The 18,744-nt window shown below is 44.4% G+C and overlaps 1 protein-coding gene across 1 annotated transcript; it reads left to right on the top strand.

The window, feature by feature from the left end:
• Positions 1–1,196: 1,196 nt before the first annotated feature.
• On the top strand, positions 1,197–18,608 carry LOC137913664 (rho guanine nucleotide exchange factor 26-like). The gene is made up of 14 exons (XM_068757301.1): positions 1,197–2,627; positions 3,160–3,211; positions 3,537–3,679; positions 5,479–5,535; positions 6,222–6,382; positions 7,971–8,123; positions 8,265–8,394; positions 8,917–8,991; positions 9,355–9,444; positions 9,734–9,888; positions 13,362–13,571; positions 17,931–18,001; positions 18,175–18,279; positions 18,466–18,608. Exons 1-14 carry the CDS (start codon positions 1,197–1,199, stop codon positions 18,606–18,608), a joined length of 2,976 nt encoding a protein of 991 aa, XP_068613402.1.
• Positions 18,609–18,744: the final 136 nt, after the last annotated feature.

The following is an 18,744-nucleotide window of genomic DNA, read 5'->3' on the forward strand; positions in this document are numbered from 1 at the left end:
ACAAACAAAACAATTAAGGAACATTTATATATAGGATAGAAGTGATAATGTGAAATCAATGAATTACTACGTTTAAAAATCACTATTTTCATGGACTGTTGCAATTACAATATCAACCACGAGGTGGCGCAAAACAACAATTAGTCCATTTAGTCTGGCTCAAAACCAATATGCAATGTTTTCTGAACTCGCATGAATAGTTTGATATTCACTGAACGATTGATCTCATTTTAGACCTAAATGACGTCATATGATGAAATGAACCAACCAACCGGACATTATCACCATTATTTGGTTTATATGAGTCCAATTTCATTAAAAACGTCATAAAAAAACAACGTAAACGAACGTTCTCCCATCTAAACTGATCACCACAGCTTGAAGTACAGCAGTAGTAGTTTCTGCATACTTGGGAAGTTGGGAGTAAAGTTTCCCTCTCATTTCCATCGCCCTCCTTCCTCCTCCTCCTCCTCCTGAAACCGCTCAGCGCTGTCAACACGCTTCAGACGCGCACATTGCTGCCGACCTGAGGACGAACAGACACTCAGATTCTCACCAACTTCATTTGGTTTCGATTGCGCTCTAAATGAAGGCCATAAAATTTGCCAGAGAAGGATTTTTTTTTTTTGCAACAGGTACAATGATCGGATTCTACAGCAGCTCCACTGATTAGAGGTAAATTCTGTTTCCTTTGGATAAATACATTAATCCTGAAAATGATTTGTGCTCTATCTGAATCTGGACATTTCGGCATTGCTTTATGTCTGTCATAAACCTTATGAGCAAATTTGTTGGGATAAAAATAAATAAAAGAAAGACCCAAAGACAGTTCTGCAACCCTGGTGCCGTTGTGGCACCATTTGAATACACTTTTGAAGAAGCCCTGCAAGCTGTGTGCTTGAAATAAGGCCAGTTCACCCCAGTGAACATAAACAAAAAGATTATGAGCTGCTTGTTTAGCCTCTGATTTTTTTGTCGTTTCATAAGTTTAGCTGCCAGTATCTCGACCGAACGTCTGTTAATGAGTAAACTTTGAACATTTGGACACGGCTCGCAGGTCTTTGACACTGATTGCTATTCCTGTCTTTTGTTTGCCCTTTAGGGGTACGATCAGTTCTCCACAGGGCTGCAGTGTTTGCTCTGTGGACTCTGGGTTTGAACAGAGCTAGTGAAGAACACACAGACCCTGTAAGGTCATGGATATCGGCAACGATGTGGATCTGTCTAATCCCAACATCACCCCTTTGTGGAAGCGTCGCACAGATTTGCATAAACCGAGACCCTTCAGCTACCACGCAAATGGCGCTATGACCACAGACTTCCCTGTGGAGGACATGAAGTCCTCTTGTCCTTCAAATCAACCTGCTGAGAGACTGACAGTCACGCCCCACCTCTCAGGGAAAAGCACTTCGGTATTGAAGCATGTTCTGCGCAAACCGACAAAGAAAAGCAGAGTGGTTCGGAGCATCAGTATCGGTCACTTCTCCAATGGAATGTTTTTGTCCAAATTTAAGTCCGAGCATGGCAAATCTGCTTGTCTGGATAAAAGAGTGTGTAACGGAGACTGCGACAAGGGGCAGAAAAAAAATGTAGTGACAGTATCGTCTGATAACCAGCACCAGGACTCCCAGAAACCCCTGTCCAGTCCAGCAAGTATCAGGTCGCAGAAAAACCAGAAAGGATTTGCCATGAGTTCTCCCTCGCCTGAACCCACTCCTGTTAATGATTCCCCTCCTGCATTGTGTCCTTGCCCTCCAAACAACAGCAACTATGATCACTGTCAACTGTCCTTCATTCCATCGGCATCCAGCCCCTCTCCTCCACTCCAACATACCCCCACCCCCTCGCACAGCTCCACATCCAGCATTCTCTCTCTCTCTTCCCTCACGTCCTCTGACCCCCCGACTCCACGCTCCCCGTCCCCTGCAGACAGAGGACAGGCACCTCGCAATCCGTCCTCTGTCTCATCTGCCTCCTCACAGGATACTAGACATTCCTCTTCCTCCATCTCCTCCATCTCCTCCATCTCCTCCATCTCTCCGTCACTTTCCCCAACTATTTCTCCCTCTCCCTCCGTTGTCCTCAGCACAAACAGCCCTGCTGCCCTGAAGATGGGAACCCACCAGCTCATTCCCAAGGGTTTAGCATCGGATGTTCGGCAGAGCAAGGCACCACCCCCCGGGACACAAGGACCGAGCTTGGCAGGGCTGCTGGGGTTGGACAATTCAAAGAGGGCACTAAAAACCATGAGCATGGTGGAAACCGGAGCCTTCTTTTCTACAGGCGGACCCCTTAATGGGGGTCGAGATGAAGAAAGTGAGAGTCCTGGGACGCTCAGAAGAGGCCTGAGGAGTAAGTCCTATAGGAAGGCTTGTGTAAGTGGAGTAGACAGAGAGGAACCGTCTGTCGATCAAAGGGCCCATCAGTTGTCCCAGCTTGTCATTCAAGGGTCACATAATGATAACCCAGCATCAGCAGACAGCCCATCAAGTCCTGACGGTGTCACCCTCACCAGCCCTGGAGCGGCCAAACCTGCAAGCCCTGGCGCACGGAAACCTGCAAGCAACGAGAGTTCAACGCCTGCCAGCCCGAGGACAGAAAAGTCCAACACCGCTGGACAAATCAAGGTGAGAAAACTCATCAGAGAAAAGGCAGTGGTTGGTGTTGATCAGGATCAGCACACCTTTAAATACTTTGAGGTTTTACATTGCTTCCTTGGTTGGAGCAGATTAAGAGTTCATTACAATCGTCTGATTGGTTAATATGTGTGTGCTATAATTGCTTTGAGTCTTATGTATGGGGGGGGGGCGGAGTAGACAAAGTGCAATCTGGGAAACTAAGACACAGACTTGAGAATTGAGGAAAAAAGTTCCGAGCAGCAGCAGTTCTGACAAAGCCTTACAAGGAAACAATAAATGTGCTGTTGGAAGACATGACGTAATGTGACACCGTGTCCACACATACACACATTTACACACAGTGGCTCTTTAATTAGGCGGGGGTCACTGACAGAGGTCACCAGAAAGGCCACAGACAGGTCATAGGCAGGGGGCAATAAGGACACAAGCCTTTTTCATCAGTGTGTGTGCCTCATTATTCTCTTAGAGATTATCCAGGTTCTCGCGTTTGTGTTTTATTTGTGTTTCGTTTTTCTTGTAGAGTCCAGATAGGAAGAAACAGTTGACCACACAACGGACATTTGACAGCGAAGGTGAGAATCACTCGTCTTTTTTTTAACGTCTTTGCCTTTATCTCACTTGTATCTGTTATTCCTATTTATACTGCACATATGTACGCGCTCACTCGTAGCTACGCTGCCAGTGCATCCCGCTCGTCGTAACACCGGTTTCTTGTCGTTATTTAACATACTTTTAAATTTCCAAAAGCCCGTCATAACTCCGTCAACGTTAAAACGGGTGTGTCAGTAAGTAAGGACCATCTGTATTAAGTCTGACAACCCGGAGCTGTTGCGGTCGGTGGGGAAGCACCCTTAAACTTCAACATGATAAATGTCTGTATCAAACACTGTGTTCCAGAGGAAGAGCTGTACCAGAACTACCAGGAGAAGGCTTTACATAATGACTCGGATGAGGACTCCTATTCCAGAGAGCCCAAACCCGATAGTGGCATTGTGGTGCAGTTCAGACCGCTACGAACCTCCTGGAGCCAGCTCAGTGTGGTCAGAAATAATTCCTCTTTTTTTCCTCACCTTTCCCTCCTTCCAGTAGCAGACAAACATACGCCACATGCTCTTGGAATGCTAGTGCTCTGAGGAATGCTACCGTATCCAGTTTGGCCACAGTTCATGCCCATCCTCCCGCTGCTACTGCCCTCCTCCAATCCTCTCAGGTAGCCGAGGAGCAGTTCTTCTTGGTCTTGGGTGGCAGGGAGGCCCATAGTCAGCCAGATCCACAGGATGTCTTGAAAGTGCTGCTGGGACTGATGCCAGTGTTTTGGCAAAGTCAGACTGCAAATATGCTTAAAATGTTGCCTCTACAGACGAGAGTTCCGCATTGCATAATTTAGTTAGGGCTAGAAAGGGAGATAAAGAGGAATACAGAGAAGGGGAGTGAGTTAATTTAGTTTTCTGGCAAGGCATTTCAGTCTGTTTAGCAAAAAATTGGTATGGATGGAGGAAGTTAGGATTCGTTTTTAGATCTAAGGGTAGAGAATGTGAAAATCTCCTTGTTGTTTGGCTGATTCCAGCATCACCAGACTGACCAGGACTATCCCAAAGTCAGTTGTCTTATTTTCTCCACAGCTGCGTTGGGCCAGACAGTACATGATCTAACAACGCAGCATTGTTCCTCCGCTTCTAACACTTTCTTTTAAAAGTGATAGCGTAACACTGGTGTGATGGGAAATTAGATCAATCCAGAGCTAAGCCCAGAACCGGATAGACAGGTTGCCCTCATTTGAGTCCTCTCTGATCGTCTCTATTTCCGCAGTTCCTATCTTCCCACTCCTCATCATTTAGCTTTTGATTAAATGCCACACCCTAGAATTCTTTTTTATGTTTCCAGGAATTCATATAGTTACAGAAAGTATAACTGCTGCATCCTCCCAAGCGGCCTATGCTTCCTGACGGTTCATCAGTTTTCCTGTGCTTCAGAAAAGGAAACATGGATTCAGACTTCAAGAAGAGAACTTTCATATCGGATCTGGAATGATTGTCGATTGTGGTTCATTTTCAGCCGTGTCACAAAACCTTCATTCGGCTGCAAGCTTACTAAAACCTACCCCCCCCCCCCCCCCTACACTCATAGATCATAGATTGTTTTGCTGCATATCCAAAGAGGGTAAGAGGAAGATAAATAATAGGCTGCTGAATGTGTGAGAGGAAGAACCACAGGAGATGTCCGGTTCTTCTGCAGGTTTGTTTGTTCTTATTGTTTGCTGAGTGTTGCCACGCAGGTGCTGGTGTGGTGGGCCTGGACCTCGTGCCTGCATACCAAAGCAGGATAAGGAGCTTGATGTTAGGACAGATCAAATCACTGGATTTTTGCCTGCATGTGGAAAAAAAGAGATTCAATGGAGGCATTTGTTTTTATTGAAGCTGATTTAGTTTGACAAATTTTAATGGTCAGAGCTTTAATATCATTCCATATCCATCCCATAGGATGTTTTTTCAGTCTTACTCAAGTACAAATACTGACAGCATCAACATGTAACACAATTCTTCCCTTTAAAATTAGTATCAGTAAAGCTTTCAGAACTTCAAAAATGATGTAATACACTCTTCTTATTCCAACACCCACCATGTGCCTCTTTAGTTGATGAGGACCTTTCTTTTCCCGTATTCTCTACAACAAATCCATTAACGCTCCATTCAGTGTGGCATGCAAGTGCTTTCCTTGTGTGCCAGGACAACAGGCCACACCCACCCATACACTCCAAACTTAACATGAAACCTTTTTGACAACTTTGTGAAATCTTTTCATGACTTTAATATCAGTTTAAATTGTGTGTTTCGTGCAGGTAAAGAAAAGTGGTCTGTCTGACCGGATGAGCCAGGAGGAGCGCAAAAGGCAAGAGGTGGGAATCACATTTTTGTGTCAGACTTAGAATAATCCAATGTTTACTTTGCATGCAAGATCAATTAAGCATGTCCAATTAATACGGGAGGCTCACTATCATTGGTCGAGAACATTGGTTTATTTAGAGATGGACAAATCATCTCCACTTTCTCCTACTTGACAAAAATGAAGCCAAAATAGTCAGGATAGTGTTGCCATCTTGTAGCGGAGTCTTCGCCATAATGAATAGAGGTGCTTGAGCTCTGGTGTTCTTGACATTTCAACTCCTCTTAATCAATAAAACTAGCCTAAAAATTACAGAAATTTAGTTTTTAGTTGCAGCCATGCTCTAACTGGACCAATACATTAAAGTGTACAGCAGGAATTATGCACTATTGATTATCATACATCTTAAAGCAGATGTTATATGACATTCTATTATTCTATTTACCTGTAGGGAGCAGAGAAAAAGCATTACCCTGATTGTCAATATAAAGCAGCATTCCACACGTAACTGACATGTAGGTGTCAAATGTCAGCCATCAAAGATTCCATAAAATGAAGTATGCAGAGTCACAAATTGATTTTTAAAAAACAAACAAGCAAAGAAAAAACACCCACACGAAAGAGTTGTCCCTTCTTTTCAGCCTTACTCTTTTATTTTCCTCCATCTCCCATTCGTTGCTCTCTTTTCCATTCTTTCAGGCCATTTTTGAGTTGATCTCTTCAGAGCACTCTTATTTGCATAGTCTGGAGATCCTGATCCGCATGTTCAAGAACTCTGCAGAGCTCAGCGAGGCCATGACTAAGACCGAACGCCACCACCTCTTCTCAAACATCACTGACGTCTGTGAGGCCAGTAAAAAGTAAGTGTGTGGTTGTGCTACAGTGTGTTTTCATGTTTAATACACTTTTTTTTTATTGTGGGCTTAGTCATGGCATGTTCTGAAGTGTGGATTTGTAGCATATTCTTTCTCTGCAAAAGTCTAATAGTGTTTGTGTTTGCATTCTTTGGCTTTCATGACAGTTGGTAGGCTGCACTCATTCCACGTGAAGCGTATCTGTTGACGCCATTCGTTTAGGACGGTTGACGTTCTGGCTTCAGTCAAGGTTGCTTCCAGTAACAAAGGATGTTGGTTATGCAGCCTGAGTAGATGTCTGTCTACATGGGAGGTCACACACACACAGTCAGAAGGATTGCAGCATCAAATGAACATTCTGTGTTGCGCGAGGGAGCTCAGAAACAGACCTGATGCATCAACTGTTCACCAAATATTAGTGCAGGAAAAATGCAAAAGTCAAAAGCTGTTGCCATGAGTCTTTATTCCGCTCTTGTTTGATAGTGTTCATGCATAGGCTGTTGAATCTTATACATAGCACAGGAAATGACCTTTCAAGGATCCCATGAACTGACAGAAAGAAGAAGCCATTACATCATCGCTGGAATGAGTTCTATAAACGACTGACAGAATTTCAGCAACAAAACCTTTGACGTTATCCTGACACTGCTCACAAGTCGCCCGCTCCCTAATGAGAACGGTGACGCTTACGACTAAGAGCAAGCAGCACATGATGCACATTCAGTTAGGTGTTACATTTGATTCATTCATTTATTTCCAGAAGTTTATGGATGTGATCCTCAGTAAAACTGACACAAATGATGTAATATTGTTGTTGTTTGTTGTTGATGAGTCACACTGTCCTTGGACTGTTGCTTTTGGGTGTGAAAGACATAATGGAGAATGTGCTTTGGTTATCCTCTCTGAATGCTGTCAAGGTTAATATGCTCCCTTGTCCTCTTTTCTTTATGACATCATGCTGCTATAGGGATTGAATTGTGTCAAAGGAGGATTATTGATGTTTTTATTCCCTGGTCATGCCTTAAAGCCAAGGATCGAAGGATAGGCTAGCATGTGTGTGTGTGTTACACTGATTATTCCAGACCTAATTTGTAAAGGTACAATTCATAGACTATGCACTACTATGGGGTCAGAGATGGGGGAGGCTCCAGCTTCACACAAAGCATTGCTTCCCATAGATAGTCTTAGCAGCGCATTTGCAGATTAACTAAAAAGGTCCAGCTAGTCAAGGTCAGCATCCTGTATCTGTGAGACTGCTTCCTGTTTGTCAATTTGGACGATCCCTGCTGAAGCGGTTCTCTTGAAGCTGGATACGTGGTGTGATGTTAAAACATTGCCTGAGCTGTTCAGGAAAAGGAAAGGCCTCTGTGTTCTTTTTAACGCGAGGCAAAGTCTATTCGAGGAGGCGTGGAGTTCCTCTTTCCTCTCACTGGTGGTTTGGATGAAAGATGCGGCTGTGCTTCCTGCATATCTGGCTCTGTATCCCATGTTCTCCCCATGCGTGGGATGACGAATGATGGGATGTGCCTGACTCAAGCTGGGGCTATGCAGCGCATGAATCCCTGACATACTAACCGTTCATCGTTGTGTTCAGGTTCTTTAAAGAACTGGAGGAAAAACACCAACAGAGCATTGTGATCGATGACATCAGTGGCATCGTCTGCAGACATGCTCAGTCTAACTTTGATCCCTACATCACATACTGCTCCAATGAGGTCTATCAGCAGAGAACTCTACAGAGGCTGGTGTGAGTGACCGAACGGATGTTCTTATCATATCCAACATGGCTGTACTGACACCAGAGTGTTTCCCTCTACCTCCCACTATTTTTTCATCTTCTTCCTCTCTTAATTGACATCAAAACACCCTTCTATCTTTGACCCTGCAGGTCCAAGAATCCAGTTTTTAAGGAGGTGCTGACCAGGATCGAGGGTGACCCAGATTGCAAAAACCTCCCCATGATCTCATTCCTGATCCTGCCCATGCAGAGGATCACGCGCCTGCCGCTGCTTATGGATGTGAGTGCAGTGAAGAAGTCCAGTAACATAAGCTTTTGGAATTCTTACACAACAGTTCTTTTTTTGTATCCATGATTTATTCTGCGTGGGATGTTTTCCAGTTTCAAAAATGTTTGTAGATCATCAGACCATTATTCATTAACCTCAACTGAATGAACTTCTTCCTTTTGATGTTTTGATTTGTCATCAGTTTGCTTCCTTTGGTTCCACATTTTCTATTCCCACTGTGCTCATCCTCTACTCTACTCTACTCTACTCTTACTTCCTCCTCCTCTCTATTTTCTTCTGTCAAGTCTTTCCCTCGGGGCTTTGGGCTTTCTGCTTGTGCGTTCAGAGGCTTTTGGATCCTGGGAAAGTTTGGTTTCACGTCACTTCTTCCCACAGCTTTCTTCAGGCACCAATATGTCATGCAGATCGACTATGGTGAACACTGATGCAATGATTTGCTGTGAATTGTTGCGTATACTGTACAATGATTTTAATTTGGTTTAAATTATGATCTGTGACATCACTTTGTTGCAGACAATTTGTCAGAAGACTCCCAAAGACTCAACACAATATGACGAGTGCACGAGGGCCTTGCAAGCGGTCAGCAAGGTGTGTGGGTTGATGCTGCCATGGATGTGTTTAACACCATGTGTGTCAATCGAGCATTATTTAATTATCCCCTTCCACTGACAAACTATGAGGAGGATATAAAATTGAGTTCTGTCTGTTCAAGCGACTCAATTTCCAGAGCTTAGCCTAAAAATGGTTTATTGTATTTTCCAGAAACGTTCTGCACACAATAAACAAGTACTGAAGGGGCACGTTTTGATATTTAGGTTCCTTTGTTGTTTCTAATTTGTGGACTTGGGCGCATCCTATTAATTGGGTTAATTTCTTAGCTCTTGATGTTCATGTTACACATTTGTAACAATTCTGTTTGTGTGTGTCTGTTTGTGGCATGTGTGAGAACAGGTTGTACGAAAGTGTAACGAAGGAGCTCGCACAATGGAGCGAACCGAAATGATGTATACCATCAACTCTCAGCTGGATTTCAAGATCAAGGTACTAACCTGGTGTAAAATGTCAAATGTCACACACACACATATACACACGTAATAGACATTACTAACCATTTTTTGGGGTTTAAATCCGAGTTGTTAGAACTGCAGCTTCTGTTGACACATCCATTCAAATAGCGACCAGATAGCATGCTATGTTCTATAGCAACTAATGTTTCCACATTTGGTATTCCTAGACCTCGATCAGACATTTCCTCAGCCGCCGTTTAGCCAGCTTTTCCTTTACCTCTTGCCTTTTCCCATTAAACGCATCCTCTCCTCTTGTCCTCCAGCCTTTCCCCCTGGTCTCCTCCTCCAGGTGGATGGTGAAGAGAGGCGAGCTGACCGCATTTGTGGAGGACAATGGCATTTTCCTCAAGCGGACTTCTCGACAGCAGGTCTACTTCTTCCTCTTCAACGATGTCTTTATCGTCACCAGGAAGAAGAGGTGAGCCCACATTTGACTTGGCTGCTGCGAGCGTGGCCTTTGTGTTCATATTTCGCTTTGTCGCTCGTGTTCTAACACATTGAGTGTGAAAGTTTAACCGACAACCTTTGCGGTGACAACGCTGTGTGTATTCCTAGATGCAACCCTGACCTTGAGTCGAGGGCGTGTCTTCGCCACCCTCGTGTTTTAACTTGTTGTGAGAAACAGGAATCTTCAGTTCTGGAGGCCCTGCTGAAACAGACATGACAGTGAGAACAGGGTTGACTCAATTCTAGAATTTGAACATAACAAATTGTAGACCTTGAATATCATAAATGTTGATGCGTCACACATGAAGCATTAAAGATTTTTAAGTAGGTATAAAATATGTCAATGTTTATTCAACACTACTTTGACATTGCTTATTTAAATACTTGTAAACGTAGATTTCAGAAATAGTTTATTGGTATTTGTTATTCCGTGAATTAATGACTTTACTTTGGCAATAAATGGGAATCCAATAAAACTTTTGAGCATTTTGCCAAAATGGATGTAAAATAACTCCTAAATTGCATTGATGGTGCTTTAAAAAAAAACTTGTTGACATTTACAGAACCTTTGGTGATATCTTTGTCAGTAGAATAGGATTCGATATTTAACGGCCATTAACGCCTGCAGATGCAGAATGCAACAGGTGCACATTACTGAACTTGCCGCAACATGTCATCGTTAATGTGCATGTGATTTTCTGGTGCTTGTTGAGGTTTGAACTTTGAACATGCCCCTGTAGCATCTGGAACAAGTAGAGCTGCTTGTTGTCTACCCTGCCGGTGACTCCTCTTTTCCCTCTTGGTTTGCCACTAAATTATGAAGCGAGCCGTGGGGAGACTTCCACAAGCGTCTGTGGGGTTCGTTTGTGTATGCATTTTGGGTGTGTCTTGCTCGCCGTCCCCCTTTGAGTCCTGAACTGATTTTAACACCATGCACAAAAAGAAAAAGAACGTATGGATTTTTTTTTTAAGTGGGCTCAGGGACAGCAGGCTCCGGTGGCGTGCGGTGTCAGGCGTGTGCTTGGAAGAGGAATTTGGAAAAGGAAGGCTCTGGTATCATGTGTGTTCTTTTGAAAGGGAGCGGCAGTTGATTACACTCTGCATCCAGTAATCATCCAGCCAGACCTCCTGACATGATGGTGTAATAGCTCTCTCGTGGCCATTGTGAGTCCGAGTTTGTGGGCGGATTGCTTACAAGCAACGAACAGGATGCTGCCAAATGCAATAACACTGTGTGCTTGAATCCTTTTGGCTTGTCTTATTTCAGTAGCAGGCATTTCTGGGAACACCGTGAACACCAGGGGTGTGAAGGTCAAACATACAGCAGAGTGAAAAGATATGACTTGAGAATGCTTTCCTTAATAGCCAAAGAAGAGAACGCGGATTTGTCTGTATATCATAATAAATACAGTCGATTATTCAAAGTCACTTTCAGGCACACAGAGCATATTCTAGCTCTTCAGTGTGGAGAACTATCTTTGAGTTTTGAATGTTTGGATCTGGACAAGAACGAAACAATTCTCCATATATTTTGGACTTTTTGCTCTTTTTGATTTCCACATTAATCAATAATAACCACAATGGTTAGATCATAGAAAATTAATTTTACATCTAAAAAAGAGGGCGGCTCGGTGGCGCAGTGGTAAGCACTGTTGCCTCACAGCGAGATGGTCGCAGGTTCGTCTCCGGCTTGTGGCCATTCTGTGAGGAGTTTGCATGCTCTCCCCGTGTCCGCGTGGGTTCTCGCCGGGTTCTCCGGCTTCCTCCCACCACCAAAGACATGCAGCCTAGGCTGATTGGTGACACTAAATTGCCCATAGGTGTGAGTGTGTGTGTGGCTGGTTGTCTGTCTCTGTGTTGCCCTGCGATGAACTGGCGGCTTGTCCAGGGTGTCCCCTGCCTCTCGCCCATTGACTGCTGGGATTGGCTCCAGCTTGGCCCGCGACCCGATAACGGAATAAGCGGTTAGAAAATGAAAAATCTAAAAAAGATTCTCATTTTTGCATCCTCTCTCCGCTGTGAAAGAGAAAACAAAAGGAGGTCAGTAGACCCTCATCGTAACAAACTTTTCATTTTATTCACTTTTCCTGCATCCAAAATGGACTTGGATTTCTGGAATCCACATTGTCACGCAGCAGGGAAAGGGTTGTCCGGCTGCACTCACGGGGACGCTTGCATAACAGCGAGTCCACACCAGCTGGCTCCTCTCTCAGCTTCACTTCCTCTTATTTTCCTGTCGGGGGTTTGGAATCCTTTACACTTCCAACGCTAGAGTTTATCATTTTTCTCCCTCTAACTCTCTTCCTCTGTTTTTCCATGTTGTTAAATTGTAGTGAAGACCTTGCATGTTTTTTGTCACTCCTATCTTTGCGTACGTGACAATCTATAATCCCAATGCTTTCTGTCCCAGTTCCTCTTGTTTGTTTACCAATGCCATAGTCTCAACAATCCTGCATTGCACAAGAATATTTTAGTCTTATCGTGTGTGTGTGTGTGTGTGTGTGTGTGTGTGTGTGTGTGTGTGTGTGTGTGTGTGTGCGTGCGTTTGTGCCGTCTTTAGGCTTCCTTGTGAATTTGCATGTGTGTTGGAATGTTAGGCACGTTTCAGATCAGTCTGTTCCACATCATAGGCATCAGTCCTTGTCCTCACAATCCTGCCCATCTCATCCACTTTTATAGGTTTCTTACTTCAAGCACTTTCCTCTTCTAAGAGGATCAAGGCAGCTTGCTGTAACCTGATTGATTGGTTAACAGCAAGGGTTTATGGGTAACAGCTGAACCTCTTTGAAAGCCTCTGAGCCAGTAGGCTCACACTGATGTGTGTTTACTAAATCACTAAATGTAATGCATTGATGGTCATGTTACGTCACAAGAAGCCAGCTCTAGTCCAGTAGCTGCTCGACTCTGTTGCTGTCTCTGTCTCGGGATGATGAAACACATGCGGCTCCTGTTTTTCCGGGCACGTTGAAAACACGCACATGCACATTTCTTCTCAAGGCTTTGGCGCTGCCTCAGAGATACTGATATTCACAATAAGCTCCAGATGTTTCCATCGACTCAGTGCTCTGCTGGATGCTGGGTCACGCTCAGGTAAAGCGTTCTTGTGAGAAATGTAAGCACGCGCTGAAGAAACAAGGTGGCAGCTGATGTATTGTGGGGGATTTGTAGACAGCTGCATTCATTCAGGCCATTTGGATAACTTTGCAACCTTCCTGTCTGGATTCGAATAGCTGAGGTCCAATGAAATCAAATATGTGGTTAAAACGGTGAGCTTCAACTGGGTGGATGGGAAAAGGTAGCGGGTACATTGTGTGTTATAACCGAACAGCATGTGCCAGCTGCTTTAGCCCACTAAACCTGGATCTTCAACAGCCCATAGTGATACTGAGATGCCACCACATTTTGAGGAGTTACTCCTTCCTGAAAACGCTCTGTCTCTTTCAGCGACGACAGCTACAACGTGATAGACTACGCTCTCAGGGACCAGATCTGGGTGGGCTCCTGCCAGCCAGAGGATCTCAACCTGTCACCAGTCAGAAGCACAGGCAGCATGCTGAGCTCACGGCAACCCGGCGCCAACCATCTTTTCCGCCTGTGTTTCCGTAGCAACCACTCCAGTGAAAAGGTGGTCATGATCCTGGGGACGGAGTTGCTGTGAGTAAACTTTGCTGTTTCTGTTTCACCTGAGTTTGAGTTATAGATTCACCTGACGTTGATTTTGAGTGGAGCTGTCTGATCACTTAGTTAAAGCTGCATCCTTGCACAAACACACACGGCCTGCAGAGTGGCATTAAGATTGTATATTTTGGTGTAGAGCCAAGACAGCACAAGTTTCACTCCAATGTGTTTTTCCAGCGGAGATCGCTCAGGTCCTTCTCCCTGACACAGACTCCCTTATCTTCCTGTATTTGATCTGATATTCTTTTTCACTTCCTCTCTCCGTTGGCTCTTATATCTAAACCTCTTTTGGGACCTTGGCTCACAGGGATATTTAGTTACACCTCTTCTGGAGATTCTGCCCGACTGCTGTTGTTCGGCTGTATAAAGGACGGTTCATCTGTCCGTTATGCAAGCATGAGGTATATTAAAGGCTGCTTTAGATAAACATGTTCTCTGTGGAAAAGTTGCCGGTTGTAGCTGAAATTCGTTGCACATTTTTTAGTGCAGTGAACTTCATGCCTGCCGTTGTGTTTGTAAAGCTTAGACCAGACTTCATCCCCCAGAATCCATCTCTCTTCGTACAGGGAATGGAGTAAAATCGAGGTTGTTTGCATAGATTACATAACCTGTACTAAAGGAGAGGATCTGTCGCATATTGACTTTCATACAGGGTGTATTTGTTCTGGTAAGCGTTAGGATTTACAGCTCATGTGTGTGCACGTACATACACACACGCACACACACTCAGTTTTCACTGTAATTATTTTCCGGGGATCAATCCTTTTCACAAGGCCTGTTTTCTGTTAGGAAAAGTCCCTCTGTGTTCGTATCATGGAAGGTATGTTTTCAGCTCGACTGTAGAAAACTTTCAACGAGCGTTAGCTGTTAATCATTCAATCATTAATCATTCCAATGTTGTAGAGAGAGCATAACCCTCCTGACAGGAGCTCAGAAGATGGTACAGGTGTTCACGCGGTAGCAGAGGAATCAAATTACATCCTTTCATCACAGTTTATTGGAAATTTAAAAGAAACCCCAGGCATCAGTGGGTGAAACCATTCAGGATTTCTATTGGGGGGGGAAAAAGCAAAAATGAAGAAAATATTTGTATAATTTTGTACCCAGGAAATTGTCTGCGGGACAAACAAATTGACTTTGTTTGTCCCGCTTGCTCAAAGCTGGCCTTATGGCTGAATAGCTGCGTCACCTGCTGATGTTTGCCCCATGATGTCACTAAGAGAATCACTGCTACTCCTACGTCTTGCGTTGGGGGGGGGGCATGAGTTGAGCTTTATATAGCACTCACATATACATGGGGGGGGTCTACTTGTCTGAGTGCCCCCAGTGTTTGTGATGTAATGGAAATTCCCTAGACTCCCTTCTTTGATAGCTTTTGGTTTTGGGGCCCTGAGCTAAGTTGTAATTGTGTAGGCTGTGTGTGTGTGTGTGTGTGTGTGTGTGTGTGTGTTTGGTTTGTAGCCCTCTACTCACTGGAGTACTGAATGATTGCTTGGCTTTGTAAAAGCTGCTGCCAACAAGCAGTGGCCCATTGTTTAGTGGGCTGTTTCCCACGCTTCCCTCCACCCGCTCTTCCACTCTCCCGGACCCTTCCTCACTGCCCCGCAGCTCATCTTTTAGACGGCAGCCAGTGTCTGCTCTTTGTTTTTGTCATGGCCACAGGATGACTTCCTCCGGAAGTAGAAATTACTGTGGGAGTGAATGTGCTGCATGCCATGCTGTATAGAGAACCCAGGATATACATACACTCTGCTGTTGTCACCATGATGTTGTTAGATCCACAATATGCATTTGTTCTCCATTCTTCAAGATTCACCCTCACGCTAAATGTTTATCAAAATCTATTACATTTTGCTAAATATCTTGTGGACAAAGAAGAAAAACACTAAAAAGTAGGAATCAACCAAAAGACGCCCACCAACAAGAAAATAAGTACCTGACAAGTTCCCAGGGGTGAGGGAGATATGAGATTCTGACTAGAGGCGGGTCTATGTTTTTCTGCTGGAAATTGAACGACCCAAATGTAATTTTACTCTTGTCGTCCGTTGTGGGGGTTTTATGCTTTCAGCTCCATCTGTTCTCTGCCTGCTGACCTTTACGCTGATGCATTACCTGCATCTGCGCGCTTCTGTGGGAGGTCTTCAGGAATATGAGTGCAGTAGAATGATCTTTGACCGCAGCAGTGACATAATACGTCAGGAATTCAGACTGACAGCTGGACTGGAAATGGCACAAGGACGCCTGTGTGGATGCCCCTTCTTGCATAGCTTGCGATGATTCTTCTCTTTCTGTATGGTGTGTTCTCATTTTAATCTGTAGTCTTTGTTTGGTTTTGCATGCCAGCAAAACTTCTTGTGACCCTGAAGTCATGTCCTGTCTGCAGTCAGTGAATAGTTCTCCTCTGTCAGTGGATGCGAGCAGCCACAGATGTTTGCAGCAAAGTAGTAGAGCTAATGAAATATGCAGCTATAAGACAAAGCAGCACCAGTTACGTAAGCAGAAGAGGAATCCGTACATCTGCTGCACGCTTGCACATCATGATTTGACCCCCCCCCCCCCCCCTTAACTCTGTCTTTTTTGCTATGTGCTTCACATTCCGCAGATAACCACTGAGCGCCTGTCAAACGCATGTTGTCGTCTGTCTGTGTGTCTGTTAGGTATGCAGGAAACATTTACGTTCACTGCTTTCATGAAGTAGTTCAGCTGTTCAGGAATGACAAAGCAAACCGGAATGTTTGCGTGGTTGTGTCTCAAACATCTGACAGGGCAGGTCAGGCTTAAGCTCATTTAGGTTTCAATCTATAGGTACCAAACTTTCAGTCCGTGAGGCAGGAAGGGAAGCTAAAAGCAACATCATGATCATTGATCGTTTGTGTTCCTGAAGAGCTATAAATATACACTCGGTTGTAATCTTTTTTTAATGTGTTTTTCTTCCATTGCCATTTAATCTTCACGCGTATGTAGATACTTGAGAATTGCCAGCAGCTTCAATCAGCACTTTAGTTTGGTTGTGACATTTTATAAAAATATTCATGTGTCAGTCACAATTTCCTGATTTTTAAAATATCAGCTTTACTTTATGAACAATTTAGCATGTGCAATGCACACCGGACACAACGTCATGAAGTAGTCTAAAAGTCGTCAACACTTATATTCAGTGGGGATTGTGACCTAAGTGTATCGGCTCTGAGTAGTAGGTGGTGGTGGTGTCTGATGACTCCGCTGAGCCTGAAGAGGCAGGTGGAATCAGAAAGCACATACCGTAAATCGATCTGTGAAAATTGAATAGCTGGCGTCTATTGGAGCCCTTGTTTAATGTGCGTTGTTGATGCACCTCTAAAAAGGCAACATGTTTCCACACAGCAACAACTTGTGCAGATCGCCAAGTTTGCAGGCTACATGTCAGCCCTAAAGGAAAAAATGAGTGAAGCTCACATAGTGGCAGAGCACTAACTGAAAACGGACAGTAAACCAAATCCAATCCAAAGGTTGCCTTTTATCAGGGATTATATTATGTTGTGGGCACACTAAATTGCTGACGTCGCTCAAAGTATTGGTTACAAAGGTTTATATTGATGTCACACAGGAAATTTGTTGTTTACGGATGACATGAACTCATATTTTACACGTTGTGTGTCCTAAAAAAAGACACAAACGGTGCACAATCACAATGGGAAAACACAAATGCGGTGTGACTCAGGGGGCTATTCTTTATGAGGTTCAATTGAGGCCATTGTGAAGCGTCTGTAATCGACTGTGCGTGTTGTCTCCATCTGCAAGATGCAGGCTGATTCATGAGGGGAGCCCCTCCGCTTCATTTCCAAAACTCCCTTTGTCTCTCTCCCTCCTGTCTTTTCTAAATCCTCAGCTGCATTTAGCAGTAGATGAGAACAGGTGAAATGAGAGTTTAATGGAATCTGACCTGTGCAGCTCCACCCACAAGCTTTTTCCCATGAAACTGGTGAGAGAGCGAGAGAGAGAGAGCGAGCTAGTAGAAGCAGGCTTGTCCTCTCCTGAGAATCAGCCTTGTGTTTGATCTCTCCGACTGAAAACACACCTCTGTTCTCACAATGATGGATGGACAGATAGGTGGGCGGGAAGGATAGCGGATGAATAATGAATTTTCCCTCAACGGCATGCTAGCCTGCTGTGCTTAATGTATCTCCGCAGTCCTTTCCAGGCAGATCTCATGCCACATCCGACGTGCAAAATGGAAAACTCCTTCCTTGTCAGTCGTGACAAAATTGTCAAGTTGTGATTTGTTAATAAAACTCTGATTGCTAGTACTAGAACAACTTTTGAGAATTTTGAATGCGTCTTCGTGTGTCCGTGTAGGAATGAGCGAGCTCGGTGGATCAGTGCTCTGGGACAGAATGTCAACAGCAACAAGTGTCAGGACAGAACCAGTAAGTCTCAATCACGTCTATTGTTAGTCTGTTGCGCCTCCATGTGGCCATTTGATGAAACAACCTTTTTTCCCCCTCACATTCATTCAACTTGACGTTGAGTTTGAATTCCCATAGCAGTGTTTTGAAATAGGACCAGGCTAATGCATTTGATTGTTGCTTTTGTGTTTCAGATATCATGCAGATGGAGGTGATCAGAACTTACACAGCCAAGCAGCCAGATGAGTTGTCCCTGCAGGTGGCTGATGTGGTGTTGCTTTCGCAGACTGTGGAAGACGGTATGCTTGCCTTTTCACTCAAATGCTCTAGTTTTATTCTGTAAATCAACAAGGGCATTCCCCTTGTAACCATGGAGACGGCATGTCATTATCAAAGAACAAGCTACATTCGGCTGCTAAATAGGAAGCAGTGACCTCACAAAGAAACAGCTCAAGTTATCGTGTGGTGAAACTTCTCCTCGTTAGGCTGGTGTGAAGGTGAGCGACTGCGTGACGGAGAGAGAGGATGGTTCCTTGCCGAGTGTGCCCAGCCAATCACATGCCAGGCCGCCATCGAGCGCAACGTGCAGAGGATGGACCGCCTGCAGGGGTTGGAGACAAACGTTTGAGCAGGATGGCTTGATGGTTTGTCATTGGCTGTGAAAGAGAACCTTTTATAGAAGCGGCCCAGAATAATTCAGCAACGGTGATAGCATCAACGATCCAGCGCTCGTCCATGTGGGCTGGGCTCCTTGACTCTTTACA

This window comes from Brachionichthys hirsutus, unplaced genomic scaffold (genome assembly GCF_040956055.1).
Source record: "Brachionichthys hirsutus isolate HB-005 unplaced genomic scaffold, CSIRO-AGI_Bhir_v1 contig_987, whole genome shotgun sequence".
Classification (NCBI taxonomy): domain Eukaryota; kingdom Metazoa; phylum Chordata; class Actinopteri; order Lophiiformes; family Brachionichthyidae; genus Brachionichthys; species Brachionichthys hirsutus.